The 17695-nt window shown below is 37.3% G+C and overlaps 1 protein-coding gene and 1 long non-coding RNA gene across 4 annotated transcripts in view; one reads left to right on the forward strand and one right to left on the reverse strand.

Annotated features, from left to right (window-relative positions):
• Positions 1-2592: 2592 nt before the first annotated feature.
• RNFT1 (ring finger protein, transmembrane 1) lies at positions 2593-14491 on the reverse strand. Of its 2 annotated transcripts, none has more exons than XM_059150032.1 (9): positions 14357-14491; positions 12341-12798; positions 12077-12153; positions 10349-10449; positions 8745-8898; positions 7973-8131; positions 7011-7076; positions 4025-4126; positions 2593-3498 (listed from the first exon to the last, which is right to left on the reverse strand). In XM_059150032.1, the coding sequence occupies exons 2-9, from the start codon at positions 12741-12743 to the stop codon at positions 3364-3366; spliced, it is 1197 nt and encodes a 398-aa protein (XP_059006015.1). In that variant the 5' UTR covers positions 12744-12798; positions 14357-14491; the 3' UTR covers positions 2593-3363. The 2 variants fall into 2 exon arrangements, with proteins under 2 accessions (XP_059006015.1, XP_059006014.1); XM_059150031.1 differs by lacking the exon at positions 14357-14491 and adding an exon at positions 14098-14256.
• Positions 14492-14689: 198 nt separating this feature from the next.
• LOC131816897 (uncharacterized) overlaps positions 14690-17695 on the forward strand; it is a 174196-nt gene continuing 171190 nt past the window's right edge. For both annotated transcript variants that reach the window (XR_009348229.1, XR_009348230.1), the window contains exons 1-2: positions 14690-15043; positions 16259-16304. This is a non-coding gene — a long non-coding RNA (uncharacterized LOC131816897). The remainder of the gene's footprint in view (positions 15044-16258; positions 16305-17695) is intronic.

Here is a 17695-nt window from a genome sequence, read left to right on the forward strand (position 1 = left end):
TGGTTACTCAGTCATAATGGTTCCTAGCTTACAAGTGTTAGATCTTAAAATTATTCCCATGAGAAATGTTGAATTTATGAAGAATGGATTTTTGAGGCTTTGAAAATGGTTAATTTCTCAAATAAAAATATCAGTGTCCAAACATCTACCCTTTTTCATAGGAGTAGACCCAGCAAGCTGGACAAAAAATCATAAAAGTATATGTTACACCATGACCTGTGGTCTGTTGCTGATCGATAAAAAACTTTTCTTGTGTGATTCTTAATTTATCACCACAGCACAAGTATTATCTCAGTGGATTATCCGAAGTAACATCTGAACGATGGGTTCATCTGTGTTTGCTCTTTAAGCAATTTTTTTTTCCTATCCCAAGTTGGCTTTGCATCTATCAGAGTAAATAATTTCTTCAGCTGCCTTAGTAGGAGTGCTATGAGGGTAACACATTTTTCTGCTTTTCATCTTGTATTTAGTTTCCTGTATTAAGTATTTTGATTTCGGATTGAATGAATGTAAATAGAAATTAAATGCAAATTTGAATGAACATAAAATAGAAGTGATTTTTTTATTATTCTAAGATAGGAAGAAATAACTATCAGGAGCACAAATGGTTTCAATAATTTTTTGCTTTAACATACCACATATGTTCAGGTTCTCATATTTAATAAACTGCTTATATATGTGAGGTCTGACAGTTGTAAAACTTTCTGCTGAGAATTTTAAGTTACTTAAATATATAACAAGTTTTAGTACTGATATATTAGATGTTACACACTTGTAATTTCCAAGTTCTTTTCAATAGTTGAATTGGTTGCTTAAAAAAAAAAACTCAAGTGAAAAATAACTTCACAGATAAACTAGGAAGACTTTCTTGTGCTGACAGTCAACAGTTTGTTCAGCCACACTTGTTGACTACATTTGGTTATTAGATGTGTATGTTCTACATAATGTAGTGCATGAATGTTTTTAACTAATGGCTCAATATATCTAGTGTAAGATGGGTGTTTAGTGTAAGCCACTTAATTGAGGTAATTCACATTTGGATGAGTTACCTATAGAAGTTCTCAAACTGACTTTTCTTTTATATAACACATGGTTTTGGCTCTTGATGCTGATAGAAACAGTCTTTCAGAGGGTGGGATCTGGATTCACAGAATAAATGGATTTTTGAATCCCTGTTCCCATTTTGAAGTGTAAGTAGAGAAATGCTTCCAGTTCATCACTGTTGTTGGTGGATGACATAGCTCTCCTATTACATTCCCCCACACCTTTTAAATTCACATGTGAACTGCTTTCTTGTTTATTAAGAACAAAAACCCAACTGTCTATTATGGGCCTTTTTTATTAAATCATATTAAGAAAGAATACTATCCATATAGCCATAGGGTAAGAAGAGTAGGTATTGTAATAGGGCTTACCCATGTAGTAAGATGCTACTCTTGTATTGGTAATAGGAAGTTAGCACAACTATCTTTCACACTCAAATTCTAATCCCAAACTGCCTTTCTCAGTCTTCTGCTGTAAACCTAAATAATCTTGGCTTCATCACAGTCAAGAAAGTGATTTAAGGTCAAGTAAGCTTGTTTCAGTATTTGCAACTGTTCTCAAAGTAGGTAATAGAGTAAAATATATCATCACTGATTAGCAACAGTGTACTTATAACTTGGCAATATTTATGTAGGAAAAATAGTTATAGGCTAATATTCTTTATTTATTTTTAAAATTTATTTATTTGACGGAGAGAGCCAGAGAGCACAGTGGGGGTAAACAGTAAAGAGAGCAGGAGAAGCAGGGTCCCCGCTGAGCAGGGAGCCTGATACAGGGCTCGATCCCAGGATTCTGGGATCATGACCTGAGCTGAAGGCATCCGTTTAACCTACTGAGCCACCCAGGTGCCCAGCTAATACTCTTGTCAGTTTGGATGGCTGTATAGGCATGGAAGTGACTTAATCTGTAGCTGGTTGGTCACTGTCCTTATTTATCCATATGCTGGTTTAGACTTTGTCTTAATACTATAAATTTGTGTTCTACCTCCCAGCTTTTCCTTTCCACTATCTTTTCCTTGTGTGCAAACTGATTAATGCTAATAGAGAAAATGGGTTGAAACTTCTACTCTAGATATAATCGGTCCTTCATAGTTTTTTTTTTTAAGATTTTATTAATTTGACAGAGTACGCACACAGCAGGGGGAGCAACAGGGAGAGGGAGAAGCACAGAGCCCCGATGTGGGGCTCATTCCTAGCACTCTGGGATCATGACCTGAGCTGAAGGCAGACGCTTAACAACTGAGCCACCCAGGTGCCCCAGTCCTTCAAACTTCTGTTAAAGATTTGATTCTGTCTTAAAGGTTTCATGGGGAGAGAGAAACTACCTCATTACCTTTTCTATCACCCTGTGTAAGAAGTACCTAGAGGCAAACAGACTACACTAAGGTGTCTCCTGGAAGCCTCTTGAGTGTAAGCTTTAATCTCTCAAGTAACAACTCAAGCATAAGATTCCAAAATTTTTTGGAGAAGGCTTTATAAGGGGAATCTTCTGTAGAATTTGAGTAGGTCCCATTTATCACACTATTCAAATCATCAGTGAAGCGAGCTGTTTGTAATCCATGTGATTATTTTAATAGTTACTTTAAGATAGTTCATGGCACTATACAAAAAGCAATATCATGTACATTAAAGCTGATGGCAGATTGTATGTATGAGGTCCACAAACAATGAATTTAAATCATCTGTTCTCATTTGATTGCTAAGCATATTAACAGAGAGCAATACAGTATTAAAATATATCATCCTCAGTAAATTAATCTTCACTTAGAAAATCTGATTGTGTACAGATAAAAAATAGCTTTTAGAACTTTCATTTAAAAATACAAACTTTATGAAAATTTTAAGAATTTTTAGAGTGGGAACTATAAAAGTCAATGCTAAAGAAAATTCTACTTTCAGATAACCTGTATCTTAAAATATTATGAAAAATATTCTTTATTCTGAAAACAATGTCAGGAAAAGAATACCTGAGTTCCTCTAAAACCACTAGTTTTAGTTACCCAATTACCATTTTGATAACATTAATGAGAAAACATTCACAATTTAACACTGCAATCACCTGTCAAATAATTAGGACAGAATAAATCTTCCATATGCATTAGGCTGAACATTACTTATATATTTCTTAAAACATAAGGTTCTCTCTTTTTTAATCTTTTGATAAATTTGACTACACACTTAAATCTTACTATAATAACCTAAAACCGTTTGAAGCCATGTTCCTTAACTTCTAGTCCTGAAAACCCATTCGAATGTCTTTATCAATAGTCATTGTAACCAAACAAAATTAGTGTTTTGTGGCCTTCATAGTTTATACAACTTAATATATTTGAAGGTGGAATGAAGTGGCTCCATCTTTCCATTTGTTTATATGGTCTGAGATCACAGTTCGGCACAGTGGACACGTTTTCTCTCTGTTAAACCATAAGGTAATGCATTCTTCACAAAATATATGCTGTAAGGGAATTAAAATTAGACTTTATACTTGATAACATTTTAATTTAAAATCATCACATTGCAGAGAATCATACTCTATAGCTGAAAAGAATTTTGGAGAGCACCAGTCCCTTCATTTTACAAATAAGAAAACAAAGTACATTAAAAAACACAAAGCAGTGTCAGTAGTAGAGCCAATAGTATTCTTCTGACTATTCATTTAGTGACCTTTAATAAAATATATGCTATTCCTAGACGATAGCTTTAAGTATAATGACTTCACAGCTTAATAAAGTCTTTGAGAGTAACTGCCATAAAGTATAAGAAAGGGCCTTACATACATTCCTCTCCATACAAATCATTAGACCATAAGGGATAAGATTTAACTAATCTACCAAACCTCTGATTACAGGTAAGAAATTACTAGTATGTGGCCTGAATGCTACTTTAGGCTAAACACTGTAGATTTTTCCTTTCAACTAAATAAATATCACTTGTAACTCAGAGAAGGTACTGTATTTGGTATGCTTAAAAAATATACTTACCTGACAGATCAGCAGAATGGGTTTTTGAAATTCAGCTTGACATATTGAACAAATGTCATCCACATCTGAACACTGTCTCTTGCTGGCAGCCACTCCGTAACTCTAGGAAGAAAAAAGTTCTGTTCATCTACAAATCTTTTTCTTTCCTGTTACTCAAATACATAGGTGATGCTGTATTTCTCAAATCTCCCTGGAACTGGGCATTTGAAGACTCTCCTGAAGGGGGCAAACATTTCAAAACTGAACTTTGTATGCAGAACCATGTCTGGATGGACTACATGCATCCAGGTGAAATTAAATACATAATAGGATCTTGGAAGACTCTTAGATGTATTAATAATAATGATGAAAATGCTATAAATCCAACTGGTTTAAGAGATTAAGCCATCTGAAATATAACTATTTAAAAAATCAATATTCATGTATTATGTGTATTACCAAATAGCCCACTTATTACCTATGGCATTGGTTCAAAACAGTCCATTCAAAGCTTGGCAGGCTGAATGTAACTCATGTAGAGATAGCTTTTAAAATAGATTTCTGTGCTCCACACTGGAGACTGACTCACTAGGTCCAGACATACAGGGATGTGACCCAGGAATCTAACTTTTGAAAGTTCTCTAAGTGAACTGAAAATGAAGAAGGTTTGGGGACCACTGAAGAGTGTCCTTTTACTAAATCTAAAAATAAGTTGACGGTCATCCTTAATTACCACTAAAGTTAGAGAAGATTTACTACTAGGAAAAAACTAAAATTTTACAAAAGAACTGGAATTGCAAAATGTTGCGGGGCAGAGTTATACTGTCAAAACAGACTGAATGATAACACTATTCTTTGAATTTCCTTTTCTCCTAAAGTCCTTAACGTTTTTGATCTCTTTAAAACCTTAATAACTTCCTCACCAAACTGAGTAGAATATAGTCATTAACTAGACAGGACAAAATGTTGCCAATAAGATCACCTTTTTGTAGAAATAATGAGGAAAAGGTGGCTGAAGAGAGTTAAGAATAACCAAGTTCAGTCATGGTAATGAGAGCAAAGCATGACCTGACTCAACCTGAGGCTATGATCTAAACTTATGTTACTAAATACTGTGAGTTAATAAAATCAAACAAAGACTCAAAGAATAAAAATATTTAAAAATAGGATTTTTTTTTTTTAGTCTGGTCATATTAAAGATTCCAGAAACAAACTGGAACACTGATGAATGATCCTGATGCCGATTTCCCTTCATTAAAGTGTCATTTAGCAGAGTGCACTGCAGATACATAAGCATAAGCTGACAAACTTTTAAAATAGCACTCCTGGGACGCCTGGGTGTCAGTCAGTTAATCATCAGACTTGGTTTTGGGTCAGGTTGTGATCTCAGGGCTGCAGAGATAGGGCCTGCCTTGGGGGGCTTGAGCACAGTCTACTTGAGAGTTTCTCTCTCTCCCTCTCCCCCTGCACCTCCCATTTCCTCTCTTTCTCTCTCAAACAAATAAATAAACCTTAAAAAAAAGCACTCCTGTCTGGTATTTTGCAGACTCCCTTTAGGTGAAAACTTATTTTGATGGTGGTTGCCATTTCCCTGGCAAAGTTAAGGATTGTGTAGATGCATGCATTCATGAGAGAGTCAAGAGTGAATCAAAGAGTATCAAAGACTGATTTCTCTTTATGCCTTACAGAGAGTGACTATCAAAGTATTTCAGCACAAGCCTTACTAAATTATAGTAAAATGGTTGATACTCATATAATCAATTCAATAAACTTCATCTAAGCAGAACTCTCAATTTTAATACACCTGTCTGAAGAATGAAGTCTGAATAGGATGCAGCAAAACTTATTAGTAGCTCTAGGGGCATGTGGCTGGCTCAGCTGGTGGTAGAGTATGTGAATCTTCATCTTGAGCTTGGGAGTTCAAGCCCCACACTGGGCATAGAGCTTGCTTTAAAAAAAATAAGATTACTAGCTCTGTCTAGCCAAAAACTGTCCATATCTGAGTACTGATAACCTTTGAGACTACGAAATAGCAAATGAGCCTTTCTCTGCAACGTATAACATCAGTGGAATCACATAATAATCAAGTTTATAACTGACACTAGAGTTTCCATATATTGTTAAACTCCACATTATGAACTTACTGGTATATATAGAATTGACTTGGGGAAATTTTTCCAGTAAGAAGATTTGAAAGGACATTTTTGGTAATGAGCTTTTCTTGTATACACAATAAATTATAATGAGAGCATTACAGGAGCTAAAGAGTTAATGGAAGTATACAAAGCCACCATTTGTGAAAAAGATGTTTTTTAATTTAAAAATTTTTAAAAATAATTTTAAAATATTAAAATTTATTTTAAAATTTCAAAAAAAGATTTATATATTTATGTATTTTTAGAGAGCATGTGTGAGAAGGGTGCTGAGGGAGGAGGGACAAGGGGAGAGGGAGAGAATCCCAAGCAGACCTCCTGCTGAGTACAGAGCCAAACTCAGGGCTTGATTTCATGACCTGGCTGAAACCAAGAGTTGGATGCTCAACCGACTGAGCCACCTAGGCACCCCATGTGAATTTTCCAAAAAGGAACCATGAAAGTTCAAGACAAGATCCTTAAGGGAATGTATATAAACCCTTATGTCAAGTGATCTGAAGTGGTACATTCAAAAATATAAGCATCACATCAACTATCAGGTGGTTGTCAACATTCAAGTCAAGAAACTTATCACAGAAATAAAACTGAAATTATTACCATATCTCTATGTGCCAAAGTACTAAAAGAGCACGTAATTATGAAATCCACACATTTTTTAAGAAGCAAGCTCTATGCCCAATGTCAGACGTGAATTCACTACCCAAAATCAAGAATTACATGCTCTACCGACTGAGCCAACCAGGTGTCCTATCAATCCATACTTGTAACATTTATAAACTAAAACATTTTTATAATGAAGAAAGGTAAAAAAAAAAAAAAGGTGTTTTTTTCTTTAACTGATAAAAAGTACTTACTGGTCGTTTAAAAAATATTCGCAAAACCCGTCGGAAAGTTCTCAGATGTCCAAAAAAGTCCAAAAGCTGAAAAAGGAAATAAGAGAAAATTCTTGAATTCAAAGAACCCTGTCTGTTAAACCCAGAGATCAAAGCTAAATTCCCATAATCTCAAATACTGATATTAATGCTCATTGCATATTCATTTCATTCTAAATACATTTAAAATTCAGTTATGTAATATCTTATCAATGTATAGGTTTAAGCCAACATTTTTTTCCCCCAAGACTTTGAGAGGGAGGGAGGGAGAGAGAGAACGAGTAGGTGGGAGGAACAGGGGGAGAGAGAGAAGCAGACCCCTGGCTGAGCAGGGAGCCCGATGCGGGGCTTGATCGCAGGACCAGTGATCATGACCTGAGCCAAAGGCAGTTGCTTAACCAAATAAGCCACCCAGGCACCCCTGTACTTAAGATTTTTTGAAGTTTCATATTAATTTGAGGGCAACCGGACATTATACCAGTTCAATAATTTTGTGTATGGACAGATACTACTTTTGGGGATGGGTATGTTCTACTCTACCCATGCTATGTGGAGGTCCACTCCCCCAATTAAATCTGAGAACTACTGGATTAAGATAAAGATAAATAATTCCATTTTTTTTTTAAAGTAGATACAGAACCTGCCATTACTTCAAACTAGTGATATAAGCTATAAAACAGTTAAAGACAAAAGCAATAGTATGTAAAATCTGTAATCATCACATGAATCATTATACAATGAGAAGATTTATAACATTACCTACTTTTATTTATTTATTTAAGATTTTATTTATTTATTTGGTGACGGGGGAGAGCACAAGCAGGGGAAGGAGCAGAGGGAGAGGGAGAAGCAGACTTCCCTGCTGAGCAGGGAGCCTGACGTGGGGCTTGATCCCAGGACCTGGGATCATGACCTGAGCCACCCAGATGCCCCATGTTACCTACTTTTAGTATGAGGTAGAGTAAAGCCAGCAAAATCCCAAGACTCCGTCTGGTTACATTACCAAACTCCCCATAGCTTATAAGGTAACGAAACCAAACTGGTATGGGAACAAAAGTTCGGTAATACTGACATGATTCTTCTAAAAGCATGTACCAGTAACCCTAAAAAGGAAAGGAAAGAAAAAAACAGCTACACAAGCTACTTATACATAGCATAAATATTTCATACTGGACTGAAATAATCACGAGTACTGGACACAATATACAAATCTTCATAATGATAATGGTTATGATTAGCAACCTCGTTCTCATAATTATTGAGCGATTTGTTTCTAAAGAATTTCTAAAGAATGACATAGTGAAAATTTTTTACGTATACTATTAAGTGAAATTTACATTTTTGCTGATTACACAAATTTATATTTAAGTTTTTACTGAATATGAGAAAAACACTGAATACAGTCAGTTATCAGTTATTAACTGATAAAGCCCTGGAGGAGAACAGAAGTACAAATCTAAATTTTGTTTTTCTATGTGTGATGTGGAGATTGATTTTTAGATTATTCTGAAGCAAATATAATTCTGATTTTATTGGACTAGATTGATATTTGGGTTCAAGATTTGAGCAAATGGTTGCCAGTCTGAAGTAATACAGATAATTTAAATTAGATTATTTAGGAAACTGAAAAGTTATGAAAAAGTCATTTCAACAAAGACTAAATAGCATTGGTGTGGTTTGCTAACATTTTCTCAATAAGCCATGTTAGTTTCTTACCTTGGATTTAAAAGGCATGATGAAAGAAGGCATCAGCAAAATAAGGCATTTTAAACCCATGAAAAGGAATTTCAGAATGAAGTCTGTAATTCCAACAATCCAAAGTACTTCCCAGAAGCTTGAATTGTCCAAGGTAGGATTTAAGAAAATTAAGCTACCAAAAGAAAAACATCAACACTTAACCAAAGCAACATACAAAGGTCAAGTTTTGATAGGGGTTTTAAATTTGCTACCAAATATTTTACTTTAATTTGATGTGTAAAAAATGTGAGTTTGGCAAGATGTCAGAGTTCATGTAAATAGAGTAGAAAATCATTTTGCTTAAAGAGACTTTTCAGATGTTTACATTTCAAATGTTTCCTCCATAGAATAAAGAAAAAGTCTTCCTAGCATGTTGGAAAGCTAGCCTGTAATCTAAAAAATTCACTAAACACTAGATATCTGCTATTGTCTTCTCAACCAATCCCAATCAAGGGTCCATTCCCTCCTTTCCACTGAATTGCTTTAGCCAAGATCACCAATTCCTTCTGTCTTGCTAAACTCAAAGGCCACTTCTCATTTTCCACCTTCCCTCTCTGAATTACTTCTTCCTAGACTTCTAACATCACACTCTTCTAGTTCTCATTATGTGATGGATGGTTCCTTAAATCTCCTTTACTCCTCCTCCTCTAATTATAGGGATGTGCAGTCCTGCCCCCTTTCCTGTCTACATTTCCTGTCCCTCATTAGTCTTGAAGAGTTCCATAGTTTTTAAATATCAGCCACATGCTGGATACCACCAAAATTTATAGCCCTAACCTTGACTCTAAGCTCATGACATATAGCTATAATCTCTTTAACAGTTCTACATGATCTCACCAACTTAACATGTCCAAAGCAAAATCAGTTCCTTCCCCAGTCTTTGCCAGCCCATAAATGGTACCACCATCCAGCCAGTTGCTAAGACTAAGTCTTAGGTGTCATCTTTTATTCTTAACCCCCTTCCTACCTACCTACCTCAATGCAATCTGAGTGGTATTGTTTCCCCCTAGAAACTATATCCTAGATTGTAACATCTCTCCAGCTCTACTGAAGCCAAAACTTCTAATTACCTGATTAGAGCCAAAAATTCAAAACATTTCCATCTGACATGGAAATTTAACTACTGTCCTTTATTAAGTCTTTGCCTTGTTTCTAGAAACAGATCACATGTTCTCACCACACACACATAACTAAAGTAGGTGATGGATGTTAACTAGCTTGATTGTGTAATCGTTTCATAATGTATACATATCAAAACATCATGTTGTATTATCTTATACATATAAAATTTCTGTCAAAACTAAATAAAAATTTAAAAAGACCACCAGAAACAACTGAATGGTATTCAATACTATTGATTATATAAGTAAAAATTTAAGTATCAAAAATTAAATAGCACCTCTAAGCCAAGGCACTGATATATAAATCTGAATGAGTCACTTAGACCTCTTAATTTTGGAAGGAAAGGAATAAGTAAAAATTGAACTCTAACAATAATTATATACAAGTTAAGATATATGCAAAGTGCTATGGAATAAATGATTACATAAAAAATGTGATTGTGTATTTGGACCTCAAATTACCTGTAATAAAGTGACTGAGAATGAAAGGTGTAATATAAAAGAACAGAAGATCCTGCTAAGAATACCAGTAACCAAGCACACTGAATCTTTGAGCACCTTTCCTGAAAAATAAACAATTTTATAATTTGTTACTATGAATTATGCCAGAATGTCATTAAACTATTTTAATTAATGAATATTTTTATTAACTTAGAACATTTTAATAGATTAATCTTAATAAAAATATTGTTAAATTATACATCAGCACACTCTTAGTGAACAAAACAGAACTCATAAATTTTTAAAATACAAGTTTCCTCACTGTATTAAAACATTACCCACATTACCTAGGTTTCAAAGAAACCCAAACTTCTACAAGCTAACATAAAGGACCTGTCCAAGTACAAACTTTATCTCTGCAAAGGTATTTTTGCCTCCCTGACAAAACAGAACTTTAAAAATGCATTTATCAGGATTTGTAAGTATAATTTTCAAAATTTTCAAAGAATTCAGTAAGATTTTAACAAGGTGATTTGTTATTAGTATCACTTAGATTTTTTAAAAAAGATTTTATGTATTTATTTGACAGAGCGAGCACAAGCAGGGGTAGGAGCAGAGGGAGAGGGAGAAGCAGGCTCCCTGCTTCTATAGGATCATGACCGGAGCCAAAGGCAGGCAGACACTTAACTGACTGAGCCACCCAGGCACCCCTTAATTAAATTGTTTTAAGGAAAGATTTTATTTATTTAAGAGAGAGAGCATGAGGTGCAGGGAGGGGGAGCAGAAAGGGACAAGCAGCAGCCTGCCCACTGAGCTCAGAGACTGACAGAGGCTTGGTCTCACAAAGACCTGAGCCACAATCAAGAGTAGGATGCTTAACCGATTGAGCTATCCAGGCGCCCCTTAAAATTGTTTTATATGTTTAATTAAAAGTTTCAGGGGCACCTGGGTGGCTCAGTTAGTTGAGTGTCTGCCTTTGGCTCAGGTCCTGATCCTGGAGTCGTGTATCAGGCTCCCTGCTCAGTGGGAAGCCTGCTTCTCCCTCTTCCACTCTCCCTGCTTGTGTTCCCTCTCTCGCTGTCTCTCTCTCTCTGTCAAATAAATAAAATCTATAAAAGTTTTACCTATTTGAAACCCTGAATTACATTTTTATGGTTTGATAGGTTCTAACTACAAACATCCAGGTCAGAATGCATGATCCTTTACAGAGATACAGCCCTTCAAAGTTGCTTTAAGGTGAAATTTTATAAACTAATCCTATTTTCCCCAATAGTTTATATGACTAATAATTTGTCATTTGTGTTATGGAAAAACTATTTGGGTTTAATTATCTTTAAATAAGAGAGACCTACAACAGTTTAATACCCATTTGATGTATATTTTTTATTTAACTATTTTAAAATTTTATAGGGCAACAGCTAAAGTTTTTAATGATATTATATAGTTTGGTCAAATTACTCAAAATATGAGGACACTTGACAAATCAGATCAAATAGTGAATTCTAAATCTTTTAATCCTATTAAGTTTTTCTATCAGGGAGTCAACATACAAAGAAAATAAAGTGAAACAATGTAGTGTTAGGACAGATCATTTAGATAACAAAATTTAATATATCATGGATGCTATAACATGTCTATTTAAATTTTCAAGAAAACTATCTTAATTCCTATTTCTCTCAAAAGCGAGTATATAATTAATTCTACAGAGAGAAACATTTAATGTTTTTTTCAGTTATTTGTTATACTTACTCTTAGAAAAACCTGATTTACAATGCTTTTGTTTGCATACATAAAAGTTGTAAGCAGCCCAATTCCAAGAGAAATTCCTGTTAGGAAATAAGTTCCAGTTAATTGAACGGAAAAAAAAAATCCAAGAGCTAACACAATGACATTAATTTAAAGGAAAAATATATAATTTTAAAAGCTAACAAAATACAAAGCTTCAAGTAGATTACCAATAAAGAAGTAAAATTAACTGACAATGAAACAATTCAATGTTTTATTATACTCTACCTGTTATATGCTGCATAACAAGTTTGACACCCAGAATCAAAATATATGGAAGACTTCTGTGTAACCACTTGAAGAGATAGCGGAATTCTGAGAAGGAGCTACTACCATGATCTCCAGCCTCTGTGGCAGTATCATCGGGCTGCCTTGCTTCATTGTGGGAATGACTCCGTGAGCGGCTATGTATACATCCATGGGTACAGCTATGGACACCTGACCTTATATTTCTGGAGGTTGGATTTTCAGCATATTCTTTAGGTATGGAGTTTATCTGGATATGAACATCTCCTGAATGAAGACAAGAACCTTCTCCTGTCAATTTTGTATGGACACATTGGGAGACTGAGGCATCCTCACTGCCTGCAGCTCCTGGAGGGCTGTGCAGTTGGCTACAGTGGGCTTGCATGACCCTTGAATACTTTTCCTGTAATCCAGATTTCTTTGTTTCAGGGCTCTATCTCCTAAAAATCAAAGAGCAGAAAATATTCTAAGTGAACAGTTAAATACAGACAAATACTTCTCGTAGGAATCCTTTATTCTAAAGGCCAATAGTCACAGTTGATGAATTATCTTCAGGTTATCTATCACTTGTTACTAGACTCATCCCCCTTCCCTTAATGCAAAGGCTGTACCCAAACTATTTTTTAGGGAACATCTGGTACAAAAAAAAAAAAAAAATTAGTTTCAGGTGCCTTCTCTAATGACAGAAGGAAAGCACAAAATAGTCAAAGTATGAGTGCCCAGCAGATGTTAATAATGTATGAATACTCATTCATACTTGAATACATCAGTACATTTACTCAGCCCGAATGGAGCAGTTTCATCTCTGATGGAGATTCTACATTCCATAAAAGTTAGACTGTATTTTTTAATGCTTAGAAAGGCTAGAAAGAAAAAAAATTAAATTTTACTGCCTTTTAAAGTATCATGGAAAACTGATAATAAACACATTTCACTTAGGTAACCGACAAATTTCGTTTTATGCTGAAATAGCTTTCCCAAGGCTTAAAAGCTTTCTAATAACTACTTCCAAGAGTATTACCGTCCCCCATAAAAGAAAGCGACCCAAATACCTTTAAAATAGGTAGACTTGGGGAGTCGCCATGTAATTGCTAAGTAACTCTTTACTCTGAGTAAGGATAGTTAATATAGTCTGCCTATTAAAAATGTCATCATCTTTGGGAACGTGGGGGTTGGGGGTGGGAAGAACAACAGACACTGGCAGGGAAGGATCCCTAAATGACCAGTGTGGGCAGAAAGATGCTAGAGAGTCAATCCCAGCCGACTGAACGCAGAGCCTTATCCCAGACTGCTGGTAGGAGAAAATAGGGTTAACGACAGGGCATGTTCTGTCATTCTATTTCATTCCTAAGTCTGAATTTTTTTTTTTTTTCAGTTACTGTACGACGGTGTGATTTATAATGCCTTCAAAGGCTTTCACCAATGCTCCCAACGCCACAGGTGCTATTTATTCCCTCAAACCTCCGAAGACCAACGTTGAACGAGACAGTTTCTGCATCTTTTTCCATAAATAAAAACGTAGAACCTTCCCACTTTCCTCCAAACATATGCAAGAAAGGGGACGAAAAAATTAAAAGCAAACGCACGCAACTCTTCCGGAATCCCCAGGACTCAGTTTTCCACCCACGTTCGAGCTTCGAGTGCCCCATTTATTTCCACCTCCAACCCCGCCACCCCCCCCCCACCCAAGCCCCATTCGCCGCGGTCCCCGGCCTCCGCCCGCTTCTCCCAGGCCTGACCTCTCATGACGAAGAGTGAACGGAGGCCTCGGCAGCGAGCGCAGCAACAGCGGAAGACCCCGCCGCGAGGCCTTCAATCAAGGCCATCACCTTCAAACCCCATTACCGGCAACTCCGGCCCAGCGCGGCGGCGCGCGCGCTCCCCGGACGTCCTCACGCGCGCGTGCGCTGCCCGCCGCGTGCCCGCCCCCGCGCAGCGCGCAGAGCGACAGGAGGCGCCTGGGAACCCGGCAGCCGTGAGGCCGCGTGGGGTTGGTACCTGTGGCTAGTAGTGGGCTGCGCCTGAAGACCGCCGGTATAGGCGTCTGCATTAAACCACAAGCCGCCGTCTCTGTGTGCGTATATACGTGTAATCCGCCACAAGCCTCAGAGATCTGGACATTTTGAGTTAAAAATGTTTCGGTTCCGGTAGCCTGCCCTCGGAGGAGAGACCTGATGTTGGGGGTTGTCTGAGGCCGGCCCCGGCTCGTCCCGAAGGATCCTGGGCACACCTGCCCCGTGGAGGCTGCCCATCCCCCTGGTCTCGCTTCACGCCGGTCTCCTGGGACCCGAGTTAGAGATGCCACGTCAGCTGCGGGCTCGGCCAGTCTCTGAAAGAGCTGGACGGAGCGAGAGCGTTCCGGTGTTCGCGTTTGCGTTTCTCGAGCTTAACCTCTGACCGAGTTGTGGCTGGGTGGTGAAGTTTTAACTGAAATGGAAAGGCTTTTCGTTATGATGCTACAGTTGGCGCGCTGTGAGCTAGACCCTACCAAAACTTGAGGGAGGAGAAGCTAAGAGAAGTCGGAGAGAGAGTTGGTGGCAGAAGAAGTAGATGTTAAATTTAAAAACCCTATTTTGTATGGAATATAGGGAACTGTGCTGTCTTCTTTATAAGTCCTAAAGTGATAAGCTTATTAGGAAAAAATCTTAAAAGAAACAACCCTGCCTCTTGATTCCTGGTGAAAAGGTATTTTAAACGGTACTAAATGTATTCCATGAATCTTCCGCCATCCCGCACAATTACCATAAGCCTTTCCACTCTGAACTGCAAGCCTTTTACCTTTAATTTATAGAAATTGACGTCAAGTAAATAACTTTTTTTTTTTAAAGATTTTATTTATTTATCTTTCAGAAAGAGAGCAAGCGAGAGCGAGCACAGGCAGACAGAGTGGAAGACAGAGTCAGAGGGAGAAGCAGGCTCCCTGCGGAGCAAGGAGCCCGATGTGGGACTCGATCCCAGGACGCTGGGATCATGACCTGAGCCGAAGGCAGCTGCCTAACCAACTGAGCCACCCAGGCGTCCCTTAATAGTCTTTCTACAGTACTGAATTAAATTGATGTCAGGTAAATAACTCGTAATAGTCTTCCTACAGTATTGAATTAAATATTCCATGCCCTGTGGGGCTGCACTTACTTGGTAAGGGGTTTTCTTTCTTCATTAGAGACAATAAATTTTCATATATAGGCTAGGAGTTGACTATGTAGTGGAATGAGTGATACTTTGTCTTTATATTGGTCACTACCTGACTTAGAACCATTCACAGTTTTGCCCAAATTAGTTTAGTTGTGTGTACTTTCTGAGGCTTTTTAATCATGAAGTTGTTTGCACTTTATTTTCTCCTGTATCAGAGTACAACTGAGCACACCGTTTATCCTTGGTTAACCAATTTGAGGCTGTACTTAAGTCAGATTAGTTCTATCACCAAACTCTTTCGCTTGCTTAGAGAGGAACTCTCCTCCCCACACCCCCACATCCACCCCCTAATTGTATTAGATCTGCTTCACACTGTTAAGATATTGGGCTTTTTTTTTTTTAATTATTATTATTACTATTTTTAAATTTATTTAACAGAGAGAGATCACAAGTAGGCGGAGAGGCAAGGGTGGGGGGGAGTAGGATCCCTGCTCAGCAGAGAGCCCGATGCAGGACTCAATCCCAGGACCCTGGGACCATGACCTGAGCAGAAGGCAGAGGCTTAACCCACTGAGCCACCCAGGCGCCCCAAGATATTGGGCTTTTAATTTATTTTTCTAATATTAATAGGTCTCCATGAGCTTGATTAACATAATTTCTTGCTGACAGATTCAGTTTCTGGGTCAGTAAGGCTGTCTTAGTCCATTGGGGCTGCAAAGTCACTGACTAGGTAGCTCATAAACAACAAATTTATTTCTCACACTTCAGGAGCTGAAGAAGTTTACCATCAAAGTGCTGGCAGATTTGGTGTCTGGTGAGTACCTGTTTCTTTGAATGTTTCATATTCTTGCTATGTCCTTCTATGGTGGAAGGGTGGAGGAAACTCTTTGGAATCTCATTCATAAGGGCTGTGCCCTCATGACCTAATCACCTAATAACCTAATCATCTCCACCTCCTAATACCATCACATTGGACTTTAGGATTTAGTGTATGAATTTTGTAGGGAACACAAATATTAGGACCATAGCAAAGGCCAGGCTCTGGACTGTAGTGAGTTTTTGAAGGAGACATATTTTTGTATATATCCTTTCATTCCACTTACAACACGGATTTTTTTTTTTTTTTAAGATTTTATTTGTTTATTTGACAGACACAGCGAGAGAGGGAACACAAGCAGGGTGAGTAGGAGAGAGAGAAGCAAGCTTCCTGCTGAGCAGGGAGCCCAATGCGGGGCTGGATCCCAGGATCCTAGGATCATGACCTGAGTTGAAGGCAAACGCTTAACTGAGCCACCCGGGTGCCCCTACAACGTGAATATTTTTATTTTAAACTTTAAAAGGTATGGTGATTTAAGAAAACAGAAAGAAGAGAGTCTCATGTAATTTAGCTATGGTTATAATGGGGCATCAGTCTTTTAGTACATTGATAATTTTAATACATTAGGTACATTTAAATTTTATTACATTTTTATATCTCACTGTAATGTTTAAATTCTTATTTTAACACATTCATAACACACTGCAGGTATATTAATTAGTACATATTCAGAATTTGCTGGTATGCTTGGAACTGCAATCCACTCAAACAACTTGACGAAAAGTAACATTTGAAGAAGAGTACTGAGGTGATGACAAGATTTTTTTTTTTTTAAGATTTTATTTATTTATTTGACAGAGAAATCACAAGTAGACGGAGAGGCAGGCAGAGAGAGAGGGAAGCAGGCTCCCCGCTGAGCAGAGAGCCCGATGTGGGGCTCGATCCCAGGACCCTGAGATCATGACCTGAGCCGAAGGCAGCGGCTTAACCCACTGAGCCACCCAGGCGCCCAAGGTGATGACAAGATTTGACAGTGACAGACTTATCTGATACATTTTCTTTCCACTGGCAACTAGAATGTAGAAATAGGTATTTTAATTGATTAATTCAAACAGCATTTGCTGAGTACTAAATGTCAAGAATTGTACTAGACGTTGAAGAGGTAGACATTAAAAAAACACAGTCCTCCCACAGTCTCCAAACAAATAATTGTAGTGTATTGGAATAAACACTATAATTGAAGGTTGCATGAGATGCAATGGAAACAAGAACAGGAGCATTTAACTTTGTCAGGAAGGAACTGCTTCATTAAATTTGTGGTATTTGAGATGAATCTTGAAGAATATGTCAAAATTTGCCAGGACACAAGCAGTAAATGGATGGACATT

This window comes from Mustela lutreola, chromosome 15 (genome assembly GCF_030435805.1).
Source record: "Mustela lutreola isolate mMusLut2 chromosome 15, mMusLut2.pri, whole genome shotgun sequence".
In the NCBI taxonomy this organism is placed as follows: Eukaryota; Metazoa; Chordata; class Mammalia; order Carnivora; family Mustelidae; genus Mustela; species Mustela lutreola.